Source organism: Quercus suber, unplaced genomic scaffold (genome assembly GCF_002906115.3).
Source record: "Quercus suber isolate HL8 unplaced genomic scaffold, Cork oak 2.0 scaffold_8, whole genome shotgun sequence".
Classification (NCBI taxonomy): Eukaryota; Viridiplantae; Streptophyta; class Magnoliopsida; order Fagales; family Fagaceae; genus Quercus; species Quercus suber.
In genome coordinates this window covers 887,818-909,079 of record NW_027069474.1, presented here as the reverse complement: position 1 = coordinate 909,079, position 21,262 = coordinate 887,818, and the positions used below count along the sequence as shown (strand labels likewise).

The 21,262-nt window shown below is 31.6% G+C and overlaps 3 protein-coding genes across 5 annotated transcripts; 1 reads left to right on the top strand and 2 right to left on the bottom strand.

Moving 5' to 3' along the window:
• Nucleotides 1–46: 46 nt before the first annotated feature.
• Nucleotides 47–4,278, bottom strand: LOC112014225 (LEC14B homolog). 3 transcript variants are annotated; one of them, XM_024046607.2, is made up of 5 exons: nucleotides 4,185–4,278; nucleotides 3,136–3,587; nucleotides 2,857–2,976; nucleotides 2,247–2,324; nucleotides 47–976 (listed from the first exon to the last, which is right to left on the bottom strand). In XM_024046607.2, exons 2-5 carry the CDS (start codon nucleotides 3,313–3,315, stop codon nucleotides 893–895), a joined length of 462 nt encoding a protein of 153 aa, XP_023902375.1. In that variant the 5' UTR covers nucleotides 3,316–3,587; nucleotides 4,185–4,278; the 3' UTR covers nucleotides 47–892. The 3 variants fall into 3 exon arrangements, with proteins under 3 accessions (XP_023902375.1, XP_065631497.1, XP_065631502.1); XM_065775425.1 differs by lacking the exon at nucleotides 47–976 and adding an exon at nucleotides 1,030–2,083 and having other exon boundaries at nucleotides 2,248–2,324; XM_065775430.1 differs by lacking the exon at nucleotides 47–976 and adding an exon at nucleotides 1,030–2,083 and having other exon boundaries at nucleotides 2,248–2,324; nucleotides 3,136–3,508.
• A 1,593-nt stretch (nucleotides 4,279–5,871) lies between these two features.
• On the bottom strand, nucleotides 5,872–11,584 carry LOC112009230 (sugar transporter ERD6-like 16). Its single transcript, XM_065776040.1, has 18 exons — nucleotides 11,489–11,584; nucleotides 11,328–11,393; nucleotides 11,143–11,218; nucleotides 10,972–11,036; nucleotides 10,784–10,876; nucleotides 10,619–10,699; nucleotides 10,279–10,363; nucleotides 10,092–10,138; nucleotides 9,950–10,012; nucleotides 9,782–9,841; nucleotides 9,625–9,678; nucleotides 9,446–9,505; nucleotides 9,226–9,340; nucleotides 8,870–8,979; nucleotides 6,995–7,066; nucleotides 6,816–6,875; nucleotides 6,596–6,710; nucleotides 5,872–6,349 (listed from the first exon to the last, which is right to left on the bottom strand). Exons 1-18 carry the CDS (start codon nucleotides 11,534–11,536, stop codon nucleotides 6,234–6,236), a joined length of 1,386 nt encoding a protein of 461 aa, XP_065632112.1. The 5' UTR covers nucleotides 11,537–11,584; the 3' UTR covers nucleotides 5,872–6,233.
• A 2,534-nt stretch (nucleotides 11,585–14,118) lies between these two features.
• Nucleotides 14,119–14,995, top strand: LOC136068629 (sugar transporter ERD6-like 16). Its single transcript, XM_065776035.1, has 3 exons — nucleotides 14,119–14,524; nucleotides 14,765–14,827; nucleotides 14,912–14,995. Exons 1-3 carry the CDS (start codon nucleotides 14,330–14,332, stop codon nucleotides 14,993–14,995), a joined length of 342 nt encoding a protein of 113 aa, XP_065632107.1. The 5' UTR covers nucleotides 14,119–14,329.
• Nucleotides 14,996–21,262: the final 6,267 nt, after the last annotated feature.

Here is a 21,262-nt window from a genome sequence, read left to right as displayed (position 1 = left end):
CACGCCTGAAAAAAAAAAAAAAAAAAAAAAGGTCAAAACGTGAAAATGAAAACGCGCCGTGAGAATAATCTCAATCCAAACGCCCTCTATGAGCAACACTATTACAATCTCTCGTTACATGAGTACAGTAATTTTCCAAAAGTATTGTAGTACTTAGCATCATTGATCAACAGTCCTATGTGAGACATGGAGATCTCAGATTCTGTCAAAGCTTTCATCGCCAGCAATGAATCCCCTTCCAAAACCGCATTTCTCATGACCAAGTTCTGCAGCAAATGACAGCGCCAGGCCTGCTGCCATTGCTTCAACTTCGCTGCTGCTATGCGCTTGATTTACCATCTTGGAACAGGATGCCAACACTTGACCCATACTGTCTCTGATAACTACACTGAGACCTGACTTGTTGGTGCCTGAACAAGTCGCACCATCGAAGTTTATTTTCACCAAATCAGCTGGTGGAGGCATCCATCTCTTCCTGACATGGGCTGCACTCAACAGTCGTAGGTACCTGACAAGCTAGGAATTCACTATACCTGTCCTTTGAAAGCTGAACAATCTGTTGGAGTGAGGTGGTAGGTTGTCTGAGCCGAAACTATTTCCTTTGTGACCAAACAGACCACATTATCGTAGCCACCAGTTCCACTTCCGTTTGCTGTTGCAGTAGCAAAAATACAAGTTCTTTGAAGTCCGAGAAGCTTGACTGACTTCTTATAGCGCAATGTCTGATTTGCAACAACGATATTGCAAGTTTCGTCTATCCCCATTTGTGATCCAAATCTAAACAATTGTCCAAAGGGGCAACAATCTTAATTGTTAAATCATATGTCATGGAATTCATTATTGCATTTAAATCTTGATACAACTGAATTTCCCACTGTCAAGGATCTGATTATCAAATGGTTGGTTGATAGTCCATCGGCACAAATACAATGAGCGACTGAGATCCAGCCAGATTTATTACCTCCATATCAGCTCCCTGAATATTCATGATTGAAAATGAGAAAATATGATAAAGATAAATTACTGTTTGTCTCAAAAAAAGTAAAAGGGTTAAAAAAAAAATGGAGAATTTAATTATTTTCTTTATATAAAATGTGAGGTTGAAGAAATTACAGAAGCAAGAGCAAGAATTAGAATTAAAGAGAAAAATGAATATGTTCTCATTATTTATAGAATCTGTACAAGTATGAGGAAGGTAAAGCTCAAATCAGAAAATATCTACTAATTAACCAGGGATTAGTTCTAACTATAAACCAGAACTGATTCTCTAACAAATCCCTGACTCCTAACAGCTAACAATCCAATCCAACAGATAAAACCAACTCAACTGCGTGACTGTCACTATAAACTGCAACTCGTTTGATAATTGATTGATGGAAGTACAGCATGTCGTGGACAGCCACAAGAACCAAATGTTGCGGATTTTATTTAAATTTACTTTCGTGTTTTGCTGGTTTTTGTTTTAAATGTTGTTAAAGCAATTAAACTTGAACATAAATATCATATGTAAAATAGATTAACAATAAAAATATATTAGAATAATGTATTGATACCAAAAAAACTCAATGTGACAGACTTACGGCAAAAAGAAAAATCGATTTTTTTTTTCAAAACTAAGAGGAAAATACATAGAATTACATTATTCCCAAGCTAATAGTGCCCCCACTCTCAACCTGCAAACAAACAAAAACATTCGACTGATGCAGATGTGACAAGTTGAACTCAGATATCAAGCTTCCAACGCAATGAGCACATTCATATATCAAAGCTTTGACCAGCTTTAGTTAGTGTTGGTTTACAATTGATATTTACAGATGGAAGTCAGCCCTATTTTGGTTGAAACAGACTTTAACATCCAATATTTTTCTAGATTCTATTAAACAGACACCTGCGAATAGAAACTGCAAATTCGCTAACCTAGTGAGGGTGAAGTAGAACAGCACACATCCCTAAACAAACATATATTGAATTATTGCTACTTGCGGATACAAGCTCTCGCCCATCATTTGAATATTTTACAGAGAAAATCCCAAATTCATCATTATTGTCATCAACAGAAAAATCCAAACCATCATGAATTTCCAGCAAATTAAAGGGTGCATTTAGATGAGAGACAATAATCCATAAATGTACTAAAAGGCTACTTTATTAGGCATTCTAATAACTCCAATTCCCTTAGAAAAAAATAGAGGTAAATTCAGAGGGTGCTTAACAAAAAGAACAGGAGAATTGGTTGTAGCACATACCGTTATGTTTGCAACTGACTTAGTTGCCGCAGATCCAACATTAACAATATGTACCATTGGTGACATACTAGCATAGACCTGCAGTTTTTCCATTAAAAACAAAGTAAAAAAGGATCAGATTAACACTACACAACAAATAAATTATGAGGAGGAATAAAATAAACATGATCCCAAAACTATCAATATCTTACAATATATTATTAGATCTAGAAGACCAGGAAGAAAATAAATAACAAAATCGTAAGTGTAGAATGTAGATAAAACAGCCAAACCACAAACCCAGTAGAATTCATCAATGTAATCTATATTATACCATAAACAACATTTTAAGTTGGGCCTTGCTTGAAATGGAAAAAATTTAGTTCAATTTATACCAGATATGAACACCTAAATGAAATAAGACTATTTGCCATTTGCATCATAATTGATCAGCTAAGAGTTCACAGAAAGTTTCTCTGTCGAATTAATAGAAGAAAAGGCAACCTCCATCCAACCCAAACAACCTAACATTACTAAGTTTTGACATTTAAACTTGCACAGGTGAATAATTTTTCCATCCTAACAATATTATACCCAGTGCCTTCTATTTTAGCAATCACTGAAAACTTACAAGGTATTGCTGATCTGGTGACAGAGATGTATCTGTAATGGTCCATCTCAAGCTTTTCGCTAGAATGTCCTTCTGAACTTTCCATCCCTTGTTCACATTATATATCCTAATGTGGCTTCCCTGTAATATAAAAAAAAAATGGACAATAATTATACAGGTAGAACTCCAAACACTTTTGTCCAGTATATTAAGAATTGAACAGTTCATAATTACATTTGATGAAATGCATTCTTCTATTACCACCAATTCATCTCTAGCTTAACAAAACACATAAAATACCTGAAATCCAGCAACGAAAAGAGAACCATCAGCTGAAAATTGAGAAGTATAAGCACCACTTTTCATCCGGTCCACCCTCCAAGGTCCATTGATGGGTAAATACCGACTTAATACATGACAACTGTCGGCCGATGAAAACCTGCCTCGACCTGAGTGGTTAGTTTCTCGAGCAACCAACATTTTAACCGTTGAAATGGGCAACTTTGACCTGCCAGGTGCAGCGTGGGTCAAAAGTTTGTGGGGCTCGGACCCAAGTTTTGTGAGATGGGCAATTTCATGATCAAGGTGATTTCATGGTTGACTAGGTCCTTCACTAGCAAAAGATCCTTTGGCGGAACCCTCACCACCACAACTGCTGGTATCCTTGACGAACCTACACATCATTGACTGTTAACGCTAACGAACCGTATTGGCCTTCAACTCACCACAATCTACTCATGACCATTTTGATCCTACAAACAACATGCTTTAAACCTTAGGAAGAATTTCTACACACCCATGACCCATCACACACCCACATCAAATTTTGCAATTACAAATCCCCCCACATGGTTTTTCAATGGTGAAAGCAACTACTACCTATTCTTGAACAAAGAATTCTATCCAAAATGACCAATCTTGCAAGCAATGAAGCAAACAATCAAGCAAAACTAAGCACTTCACCTCTATAATTAACATAATGCACACATTCATTTGGTCCAAATCCTCAAAATTTTGAACATTTGGACCATAATTAACAACAACCATAGCTCATTCAATCAGTGATTTGTTCAATAGCTAAAATATATGCAAGAAAATAAAATATAAAAATCACAACTTTATATCCTAAATTCACTATTCATTCCTCTGCAAAACAATTTAAACTTCAAATCACTCAATTTTGATAAGCACACGATTCAAAATATGCAATTTTTCAAGCTTCACAAAAATTTTAAAATTTTAAAATTAAAAAAAAAAAAGTTTGGTTTATCATTTCCAGCGTTTTCGCGGCAACCAAACAGGCAAAGGAATGCTAGAGAACGTGCAATTAGAAAAATAGCACAATTTACCTCTTGAAAACCCTAGACATTCTGAGTGAGACTGAGAGAGAGAGAGAGAGAGAGAGAGAGAGAGACTGAGTTTGAAAATGATTTCAGATTCTTTATATATATAGAAATGGTAGTTCCGTTGCGTATTTGAACACTGTGTGAGAGTTAAAAATAGTAATTAAAAAAAAAGGAAAAAAAAAAACACTTTGTATTAAAAAAGGGTAATTCTTCTCTCTCTCTCTCTCTCTCTCTCTCTCTCTCTCTCTCTCTCTCTCTCTCTCTCTCTCTTACTTGTCACCTATTTCTAATGTTCCACACTTTACAACTCAACTCCAACTAGGTATCAAAGACTTCCAATCCAACTCTAGAAGCCGTTAAAGAAACCTAGCAGTCATTTGAGTCAAGGTGTATAGTAGGAGGGAGATAGACAAGAAAATAGTGTTGGGCTTAAGTTATTGAAAAATGCAAGAACCACAAAAATTTACAGAATTTTTGCCACAACTCACCATGCGGCGAGTTGTGAGTGGTGAGGAAAAAGTGGTGGGTCCATGTAGGTCAACACCTCCATGCACAAGTGGTCGGCCCCCCCATGTACAAATTCCTGGCTACACCCTTGCTATCTCGTGTGGGGGGGTGGGGGGTGGGAATTGAAGCAAAACGTGTTGGATTGTATAAATGTGAATTGTCTGTCTGTCAAGCTCTTTGTTGCTTATGGGCCTTTAGGCCCATTGCTATATCAGGAATGATTCAGGATCTGTAATTGTTTGGGCCCACTTGGGCTTAGGCTAATATGTGTAAGATGCTAGATGGGCCAGCTTCGGCTTGATCCTTTTTTTAGAATTTGCATTGTGTAAAAAGTTGTGATATTGAAATAAGTTGGAATGAATTTTATGAATTGAGATGCAATATTATTTTAATGCATTTATTATTTGCATCGGTGGAATGATGCACCATTTTGAATAGTGAAATGTTCCTTTCATATGGTGGGATGTCCTTTTGTAAAATGTATTATTATTTGCATTGGTGGAATGGTATATACTGTATACTATTATTGTTTTGTTGTGTCGGTAGACACTATTCAAGATTACTGTTAATGATATTTTGAGAATCAATATTTGTTTAAGCATTGAAACCTGTGATAAAATATGGATCGAATTCAAAATGTTCAAAAGTTAACATTCCCGATTTCCCCTATTAAAGTTAATAGCCTGGCTTAGGTTTGCCCACCACTAGCAGACAGCTATGCTACAAGTCGTAAAGGGTGTGTGATACTGATTTGACCTTTTTATCTTTTGGCAAGTAGGGTACATTATTACAGTTATTTACACAGGTCAGTTGCATTGATTTGTGCTCAAGAAGTAAAAGGGGACTTGAAAAATAAGAACATTTTTATTTTTTTGGTAATCTTATTAATTATTATACAAATAATCACCCACAAATTAAGTGTATCAACAGCCAAAAGAAATGAAATCTGAACCTGAGACATCGAGTTCTTTTTCAAAGCCACATCCCTCAATCAACATCTGAACTATTTGAGTTCTTGAAAAATAGAACTGGTTTGGTACATTGCTATGACCAAAACTCATCATATTACTGTTTAATTGAATTTTTTTTAGTTTCAACTTTCAATTGAACTTTCATACCAACAACTCATGCTTCAGGTAGTTATAGCATTTAGTAAATTATTTTACTAGGATTACTGAGCAAATAACTGAAAACTTTCTTCATAAATATATTGGATAAAAATAGTAACAACCTTTGCTTTCTTTTACATGAGTACAAGCATTGAAGCATACTCATATATCTTTCTTACAATTGATAGGCTCTACTGACTTTTGTCCAACCCACAATTTCCATTACATCTATCTTTCCTTTTCTTTTGCCTATAAATTTCATCTACTTGCCGCCCAAAGAATTTTTTAATAAAATGTTTATCATCTTCTTGCCACGTTTGAACTTGCATTTTCAGCACCAAATAAAGATGATACTTCTTGAGCCACAATCAACTCAAATTGTCAAGGAGCTTCTCCAGCTATTGTTCATTCTGTTATTTTGTAGCCTTTTCCATCTCTAAGAGTTTATGCATTGTTGAATTTCTTCTAGTGTTTTTCCTTTGGTTTCTGGGACTACCTTTGCCACAAATAGAACAGCCATCACAGAGAATGCAGAGTAGAGGAAAAAAGTGCCTGGAAAAGAAAAATCAAACATAGAAATGTTAGTGTCAGTTATAAAAAATGCAAGCTTACAATGTACTTGTTTGGTGCCAACTATGCTACAAGCACAAGAAATTCACAATTTTATTCACAATTTGTTGAAGTGACAGATTATAATTAGCGTAACATCACTTTCACGTGGGTTCATCATTGATCACAACCTGTCATCTCAGTTATTATGAAAAATGTTGTGTCATTAGGCTTATTGTTTTTCTTTACCTGAGGAACTCCAGGTCAAAAGAAAGTTGAATGTATAGGAAATTAACCAAGCACCCAACCAGTTCACTAGCACCACCAAGCTCCCAGCAGCCCCCTTCACATCAATTGGGAAAATCTGCAAAACAATAGGTTTCAGATAAGCTCAATGAAATTGTCGAGTTATCAAATACTGATTTGTTAAACAGGCATACAAATTCCCTTTGAAAATGTAGAAAGTTACCTCGGACATAATCAGCCAAGGGACTGCTCCCATTCCAATAGAGAAAGATGCTATGAAAAACTGATTTAAATGAAAAAATTAAATTAAATCAATAAAATAAAAATCCATATTTATTTTGGAGTGGCAAAAAGGTGATCATGTTTTACTACACAAATTTGCAGTTATAATGGTTAATTTACCAGCACTCCAACAAAAGCTAATATCGGTGCCCACTCAGGCAACAAGTTGTGGCCCTGATTCATAATGATCTTCTATCTATCAAGCCTTGGATGGTCACTAACCAATGATAAGGAGATTGTTTCAATTTGTTTGTGATGACTGATGAGTCTTGAAGGGAAGAATATCTACAGTTGTAGGCAAATAAGCATTGCCACACGGCCCACCCATTTTTGCACTTTGTGATTCTGTGAAGACAGGTAAAATTATTTTGATATATTATATATTTTTGATTAGTTAGATATCATGTGGCTGTAGAAGTTGTTAAATTGTTTGATTTATGTTGTGTACAAATCCTTGTGTGTTTAATTTTTGTTTAAGCCTTTAAGGGGTTATTATTAATTAAAGTTGTATTAAAAAAAAATTAAAATATAGGAAAATTTTAATAATAGGAATGATGATGATTGATGGGTTTGATTTTTTAAATTATAGAGAAAATTTTGTTTTTTCTTGAGTATGAATAACATCTATATAACTAAGGAAAAAATTTCTAATTAAAATTTTATTTTTTAAAATTCTTTTTAGGTTAATTTTTGAGTCATATTGTAGCCGCACATTGTAATTTTCTTTGATGATAGTGAAATTTCTGCAACTCCGTGGACGTAGGCATATTGTCGAACCACGTAAATACTGTCTTATGCGTGTGATTGTTTTTCTTTTGGCATTTTGTTTTCTCTATTTTTTTGTTTCTCACAGTTTTGGAATTTCAGTTGAATTCCCAACATGTTCAAGTATATGATGATATATGAAAGTTGATAATTTTGTATCCAATAAACTTAAGAATTATATTTAGTATATATCTGTTACAACCCGGCCCCCCCCAAGTATTTATTCCTGGCTACGCCCCTGCTGTTAATGATATTTTGAGAATCAATATTTGTTTAAGCATTGAAACCTGTGATAAAATATGGATCGAATTCAAAATGTTCAAAAGTTAACATTCCCGATTTCCCCTATTAAAGTTAATAGCCTGGCTTAGGTTTGCCCACCACTAGCAGACAGCTATGCTACAAGTCGTAAAGGGTGTGTGATACTGATTTGACCTTTTTATCTTTTGGCAAGTAGGGTACATTATTACAGTTATTTACACAGGTCAGTTGCATTGATTTGTGCTCAAGAAGTAAAAGGGGACTTGAAAAATAAGAACATTTTTATTTTTTTGGTAATCTTATTAATTATTATACAAATAATCACCCACAAATTAAGTGTATCAACAGCCAAAAGAAATGAAATCTGAACCTGAGACATCGAGTTCTTTTTCAAAGCCACATCCCTCAATCAACATCTGAACTATTTGAGTTCTTGAAAAATAGAACTGGTTTGGTACATTGCTATGACCAAAACTCATCATATTACTGTTTAATTGAATTTTTTTTAGTTTCAACTTTCAATTGAACTTTCATACCAACAACTCATGCTTCAGGTAGTTATAGCATTTAGTAAATTATTTTACTAGGATTACTGAGCAAATAACTGAAAACTTTCTTCATAAATATATTGGATAAAAATAGTAACAACCTTTGCTTTCTTTTACATGAGTACAAGCATTGAAGCATACTCATATATCTTTCTTACAATTGATAGGCTCTACTGACTTTTGTCCAACCCACAATTTCCATTACATCTATCTTTCCTTTTCTTTTGCCTATAAATTTCATCTACTTGCCGCCCAAAGAATTTTTTAATAAAATGTTTATCATCTTCTTGCCACGTTTGAACTTGCATTTTCAGCACCAAATAAAGATGATACTTCTTGAGCCACAATCAACTCAAATTGTCAAGGAGCTTCTCCAGCTATTGTTCATTCTGTTATTTTGTAGCCTTTTCCATCTCTAAGAGTTTATGCATTGTTGAATTTCTTCTAGTGTTTTTCCTTTGGTTTCTGGGACTACCTTTGCCACAAATAGAACAGCCATCACAGAGAATGCAGAGTAGAGGAAAAAAGTGCCTGGAAAAGAAAAATCAAACATAGAAATGTTAGTGTCAGTTATAAAAAATGCAAGCTTACAATGTACTTGTTTGGTGCTAACTATGCTACAAGCACAAGAAATTCACAATTTTATTCACAATTTGTTGAAGTGACAGATTATAATTAGCGTAACATCACTTTCACGTGGGTTCATCATTGATCACAACCTGTCATCTCAGTTATTATGAAAAATGTTGTGTCATTAGGCTTATTGTTTTTCTTTACCTGAGGAACTCCAGGTCAAAAGAAAGTTGAATGTATAGGAAATTAACCAAGCACCCAACCAGTTCACTAGCACCACCAAGCTCCCAGCAGCCCCCTTCACATCAATTGGGAAAATCTGCAAAACAATAGGTTTCAGATAAGCTCAATGAAATTGTCGAGTTATCAAATACTGATTTGTTAAACAGGCATACAAATTCCCTTTGAAAATGTAGAAAGTTACCTCGGACATAATCAGCCAAGGGACTGCTCCCATTCCAATAGAGAAAGATGCTATGAAAAACTGATTTAAATGAAAAAATTAAATTAAATCAATAAAATAAAAATCCATATTTATTTTGGAGTGGCAAAAAGGTGATCATGTTTTACTACACAAATTTGCAGTTATAATGGTTAATTTACCAGCACTCCAACAAAAGCTAATATCGGTGCCCACTCAGGCAACAAGTTGTGGCCCTGATTCATAATGATCCAAAAATCAAGTTCAGATTAAAATGTAAAAGAAATAACTAGATAAAAGAGTTCTTTTTAATACACAAGGATAATTTTAATGGCTTACCTCGAGAAAGAAAGAAGAGCCTGTTACAAAGCAGCCTAGAAATGTCCCAGTTGCAGAAATCTTCATACGCAAAAACAATTTTCATTACTCATTAGGCATCAAAATACTACTCTCCCTCTGATATAATTTTCATAAGTTTCAAAAGATAAATGCTATAACATTATCTACCATTATAAGTGGCTTTCTTCCAGATTTGTCAATCATCATTGCGCCCACTATAGTTATTGGAACCTGTGAATCAATATCAGATAATCTGAGTTTGGATTAAGAATTAATGATGTGACTTTGAGGACAGTGGTAGAAATTATACCTGAATACAGGCATAAGCTATGGTTCCAATTTTGGCCAGAGAAGCCCCTGCAGTTTAGATAATTCAATTAAAAAATAAGTTCCAAAAAAATGAAGTGATATGAAAGGATTAGAAATAAGTTTCAAGAGAAAAGACACGTTAAAAAAAAAGGGCATAAGGAATGAAGTGTATAGAAACAATGAATTACCAGCTTCTGCAAAGGTTTCACTTGCATAGAAACCTATTCCATTTATTCCTGTGAATTGTTGACATATCATTATTCCTACTCCAATCTGAAAATAGTCACCAAACAGCAAGTATTAGTACAACATAAAAGGCCTCTCAGATAACCAGCCTAAACATACTTCAGTAAGTTTGGATCAGCTTCTTTTAATTTTTCTACTTATTTGCATATGTACAATTTATTGAAGTCTCCCTTCTTCTATGTACAACTGAGATTTTATTAACTTCCAGTAAATAAGCATATAAGTTTTCAACAATAAGCTAATCCAAATACACATTTCTATAGATATAAAAAAGACACGTACAATCATGGAGCGAATATGTCTTCTTTGGAACAAATCCAGCATTTTAGCCTTTGGAAGAGTCTTAAGAGTTTCAATATAATCCTGCCAAGAAACATAAGGAGTCAGTTCCTCAGACATACAAATTTACATTAGCAAGCTTTACATGGGTGTTAGGAAGGGAAGTACTTTAATTTCAGCAGCTTCAAAAGTAATATCAGCATCTTTGCCACGAAGTTTTCGTAGTGCATCTTGAAATTCTTTCTCACGGCCCACCTTTGCCTGCAAAGAATGACATTCTTTTGGTCTCATTTCTTGTTCAATCTCGTATCTAATCTGAAAACAAAATTGCTTAAATTTCTTATTTAAATACTCACCAGCCATCTGGGAGACTCCGGAACAAAACACAGACCCACAAGAAGGAATATGCATGGAACAAGCCCTTCAAATCAAAGCCAACACTTCATTTAGTAAAGTTTTAGAATTTCCTTTCAACACTCACACTTCTGTACACATATAGAGTAAAATACTCAAATTTTAGAATTTACCAGTCAAAGCAAGTGCTCTCCATGTTATGACTGATCCTACTAAGAATGCAACTGATGATCCAGTGACAATCATGAGCTGCAGAACAAGCAAAAGAAAAGGGAAAGAACTAAGATATTGACCAATTAATCTTCAATCAGTTAGTAAGATTCATAAAGAATATAATCTTCATCATTAATTATCCCACCTGATTCAATGTTGTGAGCCCTCCACGCAAATTCTTCGGAGCAATTTCAGCAATAAATATTGGCACCTGTTCATCCACTTTGTTAAATTTTGTTAAAATTTCGAAATTTTATCATTACAAGGTGACAAAACAAAAAAGGGATATAGATATTAAATAATTACCACATAAGAAAAAACTCCAATTCCATATCCTGTGAACAACCTTCCCATGTCAAGTGAAATAGCTCCCTATATTAATAATTAAAGCCATGCAAAAATAAATAATAATTGAAAAAAAAAAAAAAAGCCATAACAGCTAGTAATTNAATGGAGAAAGAAGGTAGTATAGGCGTGATAAAAATTAAGTACTCCGTATAAGAAAATAGGCAAATAAGCCTATACAAACAACAATTGAAATTTTTTACTAAATATTTGGTTTTTGAAATTTATTCAGTTACAAACTTACAAAGCCTTTATATTGTAACTTATTTAGTTATATAGTCTATTTTTGGAACTTGATTTTCTAAAGTCTAGCTCCAATGTGAAACTTGATTTCATCAAAGTCAAGTTTTATACAATTCAAAGGAGAGAGGCGCTACGTCTACAATATTTTCACAACAAATCATAGGTGGTTAGTCATTATTGGTTTAAATTTGAACCTAATACTAAGATTACTGTTTTGCCCTAACAATAACAATCAGTAACAACTTGCAACTTAGAATTTGTTGTGAAAATGTTGTGGACATATCATTTCTTATTCAAAGAAACATGGAACTCTAATTTGAGAAAATTGAGTTCCACATTTGCCACATATAATTGAATTGCATGGAGCTTGATTTTGACGAAATCAAGTTCTACTTTGAACTCAATTTTGAGAAAATCAAGGTGAAAAAAGCTACTCCCTCTATCTTAATTTGTTTGTCTTGTTTAAATAGCAAAATTTAGGTACAATGCTTATGTTCTTTTCTTTAGATTCTCTTTCTAAGATTCAGCCATGTGGTTGTACTTAGCTAAAAATAAACTTTTATCCTATAAGGAAAAAAATCACATGATTGAATCTTAAGAAGAGAACTTAAAGAATAGCACCTAAGTACTATACCTAAGTTTTGTTATTTTTAAAAAATCTAACTTTTTAAAGGAACATTATTTATTATCTTATCTGTTGTATAAAAATTTATAAATTTTCAAAACTATCCTCATTAATTTAAACTATAGAAAAAAAATGGTATTAACTTTTTAAATAAAGAAAAAAGTAAGATATAAATTTTATTTGTTGATTTAAAAAAGAGTACTCATTTAAAAATAAACTTTCATCCTATGAGGAAAAAAATCACATGATTGAATCTTAAGAAGAGAACCTAAAGAATAGCACCTAAGTACTATACCTAAGTTTTGTTATTGTTTAAAAAATCTAACTTTTTAAAGGAACATTATTTATTATCTTATCTGTTGTATAAAAATTTATAAATTTTCAAAACTATCCTCATTAATTTAAACTATAGAAAAAAAATGGTATTAACTTTTTAAATAAAGAAAAAAGTAAGATATAAATTTTATTTGTTGATTTAAAAAAGAGTACTTCATTTAGAAAAGGCTTTATAACAAAATAATTTTAAAACCGAATATTTAACCCCCAAAAAAAAAAAAAAAAACTCAACACTTGCTTCCATAACGTTTGACTGTCTTCGGTAAAGAAAAGAATACAAGCCAAGAGCGACAAAGTGCTAGCTCCTTCGATTCAAAAGCAATAAAAAATGTTAAAAAGAGTTCCATAGTTCCATAAACTTCCCTCATTCTTCATGCTTGACATCAATTATAATATGTTAGTCCATCCTTTGGTTCTATTGACTTCTCCACAATGCTATGTTTTGGTGTGGGTTTCATTTACCTCAACAGTTAAAGTTTTAATAATTGAATAAGAGATTTGGTGTTCAATTTTTGCTTACACTGAAAATTAATTAGTGTCTTATTTTAATGATAAATAGTATAATTATTATAAGTTGATGCAATAAATTGAAACTTTATAATTTAAATATTAAAAAAAAAAGTGTGAGGAAAGCATAAAAGAAGTAAAAAAAAAAAAAAAAAATCATACAAGCACCGTTATGACTCTCCTATGATCTTTTAGCAAAGATAATTATAGTATAGACCATTTCAGCTTCCCAATAGGACCTCATCAAGAATTTTATTTTCATTGTCCCTGCTGGGACAATAGCAAGACAAATGGTCCTAATAATGATACTAACTTTGCTTTTTTACTCGTCAACTAATTAATATTCTCTAATCTACCTTTTGCACTCTGTGAAAAAAGTTACAATTGGCCAACATGGAAAATTGCCAATGTCCCAACAATCGTTGCATTTGCCGCCCATTATATTATTAGAAAATGGTAAGCAGAGATAAACTTTGTAAGCTCTGGATCTATTTTATAAAGGGTAGTTGGCATCGTAAATTATTCGTCGACTCTTTGGCTAGGCTGTGAGTGATTAATTCACTCACGCATAAACTCATCATTTTCAAACATAAAATTCTGTGGTCTTAAATTTTTTCTTTATATATATATATATATATATTTTAAAACTGTACCCATCAGTCCAAGTAAGAACCACGTAAGCAGAGATAAACAATAAGAAGTAATCATGCATTCTAGACAAAAGAGAATTCATATGCAAATTCCTTGCCCAGTTTCATCAGATCTATGGTTCCCCACTCCATTTTCAAAAGTCTGAATATTGGTTGTATAATCTTGTATAATCACTACGTCAGTGCCAGCTTTATCCCACATGCAATTGTATTCTATATGTTTCTTTTACATCTTTCTAATTGTTAACCAAATTTTTTGTTTATCAGTCGGTGCTATCAGACAAAATCTAAAATAAATCTAGTTGTTTACGACAAGTATAAATACCTCAGAACAAATCCATATCTTTGCTCACAAGTACTAGTCCTTGATTCCTTACTCCTTTCCCACTTCTTATTTTTTTTCATACTAGTTCGGTGTACTGTTTGGAGAGAGAGAGAGATATGGCAATTGGACAAGTTAAGGATGCTGAAAGTAGTGATGAAATAAATGGCCTTGAAGATTTGGAACAGCCATTCATCCAGCAAGATAATATTGTTTCCCATAAAGATGATAAAAATGTTGAAGGTGGATCCATTGGAATGGTTTTGCTCAGTACATGTGTTGCTGTTTGTGGCTCTTTTGAATTTGGATCATGTGTAAGTACATTTCACTTCTCTCTTATACGTGTCCAACAAAGAGCAGCTTAGGAGTTTAGGAAAAAGGTTGTTCTTTTTTCCAAAATGTAATGTCATTCATGGTTTAAGAGAGTTTCTGGGTTACTAAATCTATTTCTTTTTTGTTTTTTCTTTTGGTTAGGAACCAAAAAACAAAACAAAACAAAAAAAACAAAAAAAAAAGATATCAGGTTTGTTTAGCTCAAGTTATTATTTTGGCAGGTGGGCTATTCAGCACCCACTCAATCAGCTATCACAGAAGATCTAAATCTTTCTGTAGCTGAGGTAGGGCTTCTTTTCCTCTCTCTTTTAAGATATAGTATCAAAATTATATGAGTTGCTACTAATTTATTGTATGTCATATGACAGTACTCCATGTTTGGCTCCATATTAACAATTGGTGCAATGTTTGGTGCCATCACAAGTGGTAAAATTGCAATTTTTTCACCTTGATTTTCTCAAAATTGAGTTCAAAGTAGAACTTGATTTCGTCAAAATCAAGCTCCATGCAATTCAATTATATGTGGCAAATGTGGAACTCAATTTTCTCAAATTAGAGTTCCATGTTTCTTTGAATAAGAAATGATATGTCCACAACATTTTCACAACAAATTCTAAGTTGCAAGTTGTTACTGATTGTTATTGTTAGGGCAAAACAGTAATCTTAGTATTAGGTTCAAATTTAAACCAATAATGACTAACCACCTATGATTTGTTGTGAAAATATTGTAGACGTAGCGCCTCTCTCCTTTGAATTGTATAAAACTTGACTTTGATGAAATCAAGTTTCACATTGGAGCTAGACTTTAGAAAATCAAGTTCCAAAAATAGACTATATAACTAAATAAGTTACAATATAAAGGCTTTGTAAGTTTGTAACTGAATAAATTTCAAAAACCAAATATTTAGTAAAAAATTTCAATTGTTGTTTGTATAGGCTTATTTGCCTATTTTCTTATACGGAGTACTTAATTTTTATCACGCCTATACTACCTTCTTTCTCCATTAGTTTAAACTTTAAACAAATAATTTACATATATTTTAGTATTTACACAAAGTCAACAAATGTTTTCAACCTATTTACATTTTTACTTTTACAAAAAATAAAATAATGTAATTGGTTTTCCCAAAATCTACTGATAAAATAAATTCATATATATCTATAAATTTTTTCCAAGTTAAAAAATTAGTTAATGTTGCCAAGTAAAATATGGGAACAAAAACACCCAAGCAAATCTGCTAGGTACAACTAGGCAACATTGTTGCAAGTTTTTGGGATTATCACACTATAATATGATACACCCTCAAGTACAACTTAATCACACTCATTAAAAGACGATTTGTTTCGCAATAACAAACAATCAAATCTAAACAACTTAAAACATGCAATCTTTTATTTATTTTTTATTAAAAAAAATTAACAAAGCATGTTTTGAAATTCATAAAGATTCGAAAATAACACACACATGCACGATCTCACATTGTGCCAATTTTCTAAATTTTATAAGGGGATAAGAATTTTTTTTTTTTTTTATAATTTTTAAATTGCTACTTCTGTGACTCTGTCCCTGTACCCAAACTTCAAAGTCCAAACCAAAACTCTTAATATCAATGACTGTATGATGCGTAAAAATCGCTTGTAGTTGTCATTATTAATGAACAAAGCAGAAATCACACATTCAAACTATTGATGTCATCCATTTGGGATGTTACAAATAAAATAATCGACAGTAGGATATTTTTCATCTAAAAAATTTAGATGCATGGTTTGATTTTTCTCATGTCCACATTTACTGGCCAGATAAAGAAAATTGTTAAAAATATATTATTGCTTTCGGCCTAACACTATCACTATGTTTGATTTAAGAATATGTCTAGTTGGTGTGATTTTTGGGAGGATGAAAAAATGTGAATGATAAATATGAAAGAAAATTATCGGAACTTGATTGGAAGGAGGAGGGGGGAGAAAATTGGGAGAGCCTGACTATTTTCTCTCAGGGCTCATCAAAACTTTATCTCTAAAGAAAATGAGAGTGAAAATGAGGAGCAAAGCTCCTCGGCATTTTGAACAAAATTACCCATCCGCTTTGAACAAATTTTTATCTATTTTTTCCTATTCGCATTTTTCACCAAGGAACTATCAATTTTTTAGTTGTTTTCGTCTTTTCATCTTTGATTTTTTTTTTTTTTTTTTGACTCAAAGGATGAATAATTTTTTTTGTTTGGTTAAAAAGAAAAATGAGAGAAAGGAAAATACAATCTATATTAATAACTTTCTTGCCTCTTTATATTAAATTAAGGTTTATTATAATAATATTATTATATTAACAAGTTCTTCACCACCATCTTCCTCATTCCTGAACTGGGGTTGGTCATAGCTGCTATGTTTGAAAGGATTGTTCTCCCTCAATCAATTGATGATGTTGAAGCTTTGGCGGCAATGAGAGCTTTGCTTTTTACTCAAAATATCAGCATTTCTTATATCATTCCTAAGGGTGATTTAGAGATAATCATCAAATCTTTGAAAAGCAATGAAGAATCTTTTGCCTTCTATGGTCATTTGAATGAGAAGACAAAAATTTTAAGTTCTTTTGCTAATGTTAGTCTTTCATATATTTGTAAATAGGGCGACTTTGTAGTTCCCAACTTTGCTAAACATGTTAGCGGTTTTTTAGTGTGGAGAGAACATTCCACACCTTAGATTCTTAGTGCTATAGTCTTAGATAATATGATTGCATTTTCTTAATAAAAGCTACAAACCCACTTTTTTTACTTTTTTTTTTTTTTAATACAGTACTTTAAATAAGGGTGCAAAAATACTAGTGCATACTGTTGTTTTTTAAAATTTAAATATATAAAAAATTGTTGCACAATTATATATATACAATTTTTACACTGAAAGTATGACTTCAAATCACGATTTTAGTTCGTAAAGTTTTGAACTAAAATTGTTTATTGCAAAAATTGTATGTTACGATTGTGTGCAACCAGTGCTGTGAACAAATATTAGTCATAAAATAAGTGATATTGAGCATAACTTATATATATATATATATATATATTTGGAACAACTCTAGTCTTTAGACTAAAAAAAATCATAGAGAAGGAAATGCCTACCAAAAGTCGGCACCACAGTCATCCTCCCAATTACATCTAGAAGAAGCCCACAAAACATCATATCTTTGAGCAAGTTGGCCTCCAAAGTTCAAACCATTACTTTTACCTCCCAGTTTCCACTATTTTGGAAGCTTGATTAATGGAAAATAAAGGCGCCCACAAATAAAAGTAAAACATCGTATCTTTGAGCAATTTGCTTCAAAAGTCACACCATTTCTTTTCTTGCAAGTAATTAGAATCTTTCTTATCATTTGAATACTATTTACTCTTTACTCCCGCAAACAAAACATTTAAGACCCGTTTGGTACGTGTGTTTAAACAATAGTTTTCAGTTTTTTTAAAAATATATGTGAGTGAAAAAAATATGTAGAAATACGTGTAATATTGTTTAAAAATTAAAAACATATGTTTAAACTCACGTACCAAACGAGACCTTATATCCTTGGGCAAGTTATCTTCACACCATTTCTTTTTATTATTTTAGAAGCTTATCATCATTTGAAAATCCTCCAATACTCCCACAGACAAAACATTTATCTTTCAGCAACTTGGCTTCACACCATTTCTTTCCATTATTTTAGAAGCTTATCATTTGAAAAGAATACCATTGATTTTTTGTTTTATAAATGATATTTGAGAAAAGTTAACGAATATTCTGAGAGCATTGGTTTAAGCACTAGTTTGAGAACTATTTTTAGAAACATTTTATTGAAAAAGAAATTTTAATTCACTTTTCCTTACAATTTTTATATTTTCCAAAAAAAACAGTATTAAAATTTTCTTAAAATAATCAATTAACAAATTTTTTTTTGCTAAACAATAATCAATTAACAAATATGAAATATCCTAAAGTATGACCTATGATATTTTCATTGGAAGTACTATTATGCAGCCAACGTCATGGACAAAAGACAAATTATTTAGTCAAAGGCATTCAATAAAAAAATAACAACTACTATAAAAATGAACAACAACTAGGCACAACCGCAGAAGCTGTTTGTTACTCATCCCGAATTGACATTTTCTGGGAAAGGAAAAATTATCGTAACATTCTCTTTTTTATAATTTTTTTCTTTTTATGATAGCTCGTTCCTTTGCCCCATGATGATAACACAATATATTAGATATAATCTCTATTAATATCTTGATTTTTTTATAATTCGATAGTACAACAAGATGGGAGGATTTAAATCATAAATTTCTTAATTGAAAATACTAAAAGATACAACATCATGTTAATATCTTGATTTAGGCCAAATTTGATGGTAAAGAACTTTCTCTTTCACATCATGTTAATATATTCATGTAGCCAAAATTTGATCTCACATCTTTTATTCAATAATAAAAGTTTTTACTAATTAAATTGACCGGAACCCACATTAAATAACATGTTGGATTCAAATAATTTAGGATAACAATTTAAAAAATATATATCTTTAACTATAAGATTTAAAACTTATAATATATTTCATAATAATTGTTTTTTGCCATCAAATTCAAATATAAATTGGTTTAAATATAGATAATTTATTTAAAGTTAAAAAAAGATTTTATTTTTTTGGAAAGATATTTAATAAACTAAGTGCTAGTTTTTTATTGTCAAGAGCTTTATAATTCAACTTTTTTTTCAGAGAGCTTTATTAAAAAAAAAAAAATTAAAAACTCTAAAAAAAAACTTTATAATTCAACTGATTAACACTTCTTGATATTTCCTACGAAGATATTTAGGATTTAAATTTCTCATTTCTTTGTTGAAACTATTGAATTATTAAAAAAAAAAAAGACTATTAGTTTGATGGTTATATCATCTTGATTTAGGACAGTGTTAGCTGCCATTGGACCCAACATGAGGAGAAGATAATAAATCTCTAACGTCAGTCTGATGTGGATCCAACGAAACAATCACAAATGTTTCCTCTCATTTCATCCAACCTTAGGACCCCATCAATATTTGCCTACTTACAACATGCACGTTCAGCCAAACTTTGTACTGAAAGCCTAACAACATGTAGACGTAAAGCTTATCATAAATGATAAATTAAACCCCATCATTAATTAATAAATATATGAACGTGTGTGTCATGTGAACCCTTTTCTTTTTTTCATTCTATAAATAGGCAACAGCTTGTTCACCTAACCAAAACAATATTATATAAAAAGAAGGATTGAATCGTTGAAAAAAAAATATGTATAGCTAGCTGTGTCTGTGTTTGTTAATGCAAATACGCAATTATGAAAGCAATAACGAAGAAAACGTGAATATTTTTCTCACGCTAAATTGGGTCAAATGTGGTCCTGTTGATGAAGGTTATTATATTCAGGGGCGGAGCTATAGCATGGCTTGGCCCCCCAATATTTTAAAAAATTATTTTATATTATGTATAAGTATTAAAACTTTAAATATTTAGATACAAAAATAGAAGTTGGCTTCTCCAAATGTTTGGGACAAAATTGCAAAATGCCTCTTTTGGGCAAACTAAGCAGTGTTTTACCCTCTTTCTCAAACTAATTAAGGAAATGCCCCTCTTTTGAAACTCGATATTTTCAAAATCGAGTTATAAAAAAAAAAATAAAAAAATGGAGCCCTATAGCGGCGTTTTTAAAGACTTATAGTGACGTTTTCAATACATATAGTGACGTTTTGTAACTCGACTTCCAATAAATCAAGTTATAGGCAATTTTTTTTTATTTTTTATTTTACCTATAACTTGATTTTATATAAATCGAGTTACAAAACGCCACTATAGGTCCTGAAAACGTCACTATAGGCTCCTTAAAAACGCCGTTATAGGGCCTAAATTAATTTTGAGAAACTTGATTTTCAAAAGATGGACATTTCCCTAATTAGTTTAAGAAAGAGGGCAAAACGCTGTTTAGTTTGCCCAAAAGAGGCATTTTGCAATTTTGTCCCAAATGTTTGAGTTAGTCCAATAATACTCTTAAAAACCAATAGAATTTGTCAATTGGTCTGATAGTTATAGAACCAATGTAGTATTTGTTTTCTTTCATTCGTTTTTTGTACATGTTTAATATCAAACTGGACAGCTTTTGTATACTCGATCATTAGAGTTTAAAAGATGATAAATTCCCCTAAAAAACTATCTTGTGAATATACATATTTGAAAGTCATTAATTTTATATACAATATATTTATAAATTATGACATACTCTAGTATCAAAATATTAATGTTTATATTTGTGTATGTATATTTACGCATGTATACAATGGTTTATTTTAACTCCAAACTAATATCATATACTATATAATAAAAGTTGGACTTAAAAACTGTGGTTGCGCCAAATGGCCATACCAAATTACAGAAAATTTTCCAGATTTTTAGATTACAAATATATATATATATATATAATTTTTCTTCTCTTATAATTTCTAAGTTGAGAAAAATCTTAATTAAAATTTTTAGATTACAAATATATATATATATATATAATTTTTCTTCTCTTATAATTTCTAAGTTGAGAAAAATCTTAATTAAAAAAAAAACCAGCAAGATAGTAACGTTTATATGATTTTAACTTCTCCTATAATTTCTAAGTTGATAAAATCATAATTTGATTACAATCTAATGATTGGTGATAAGAATT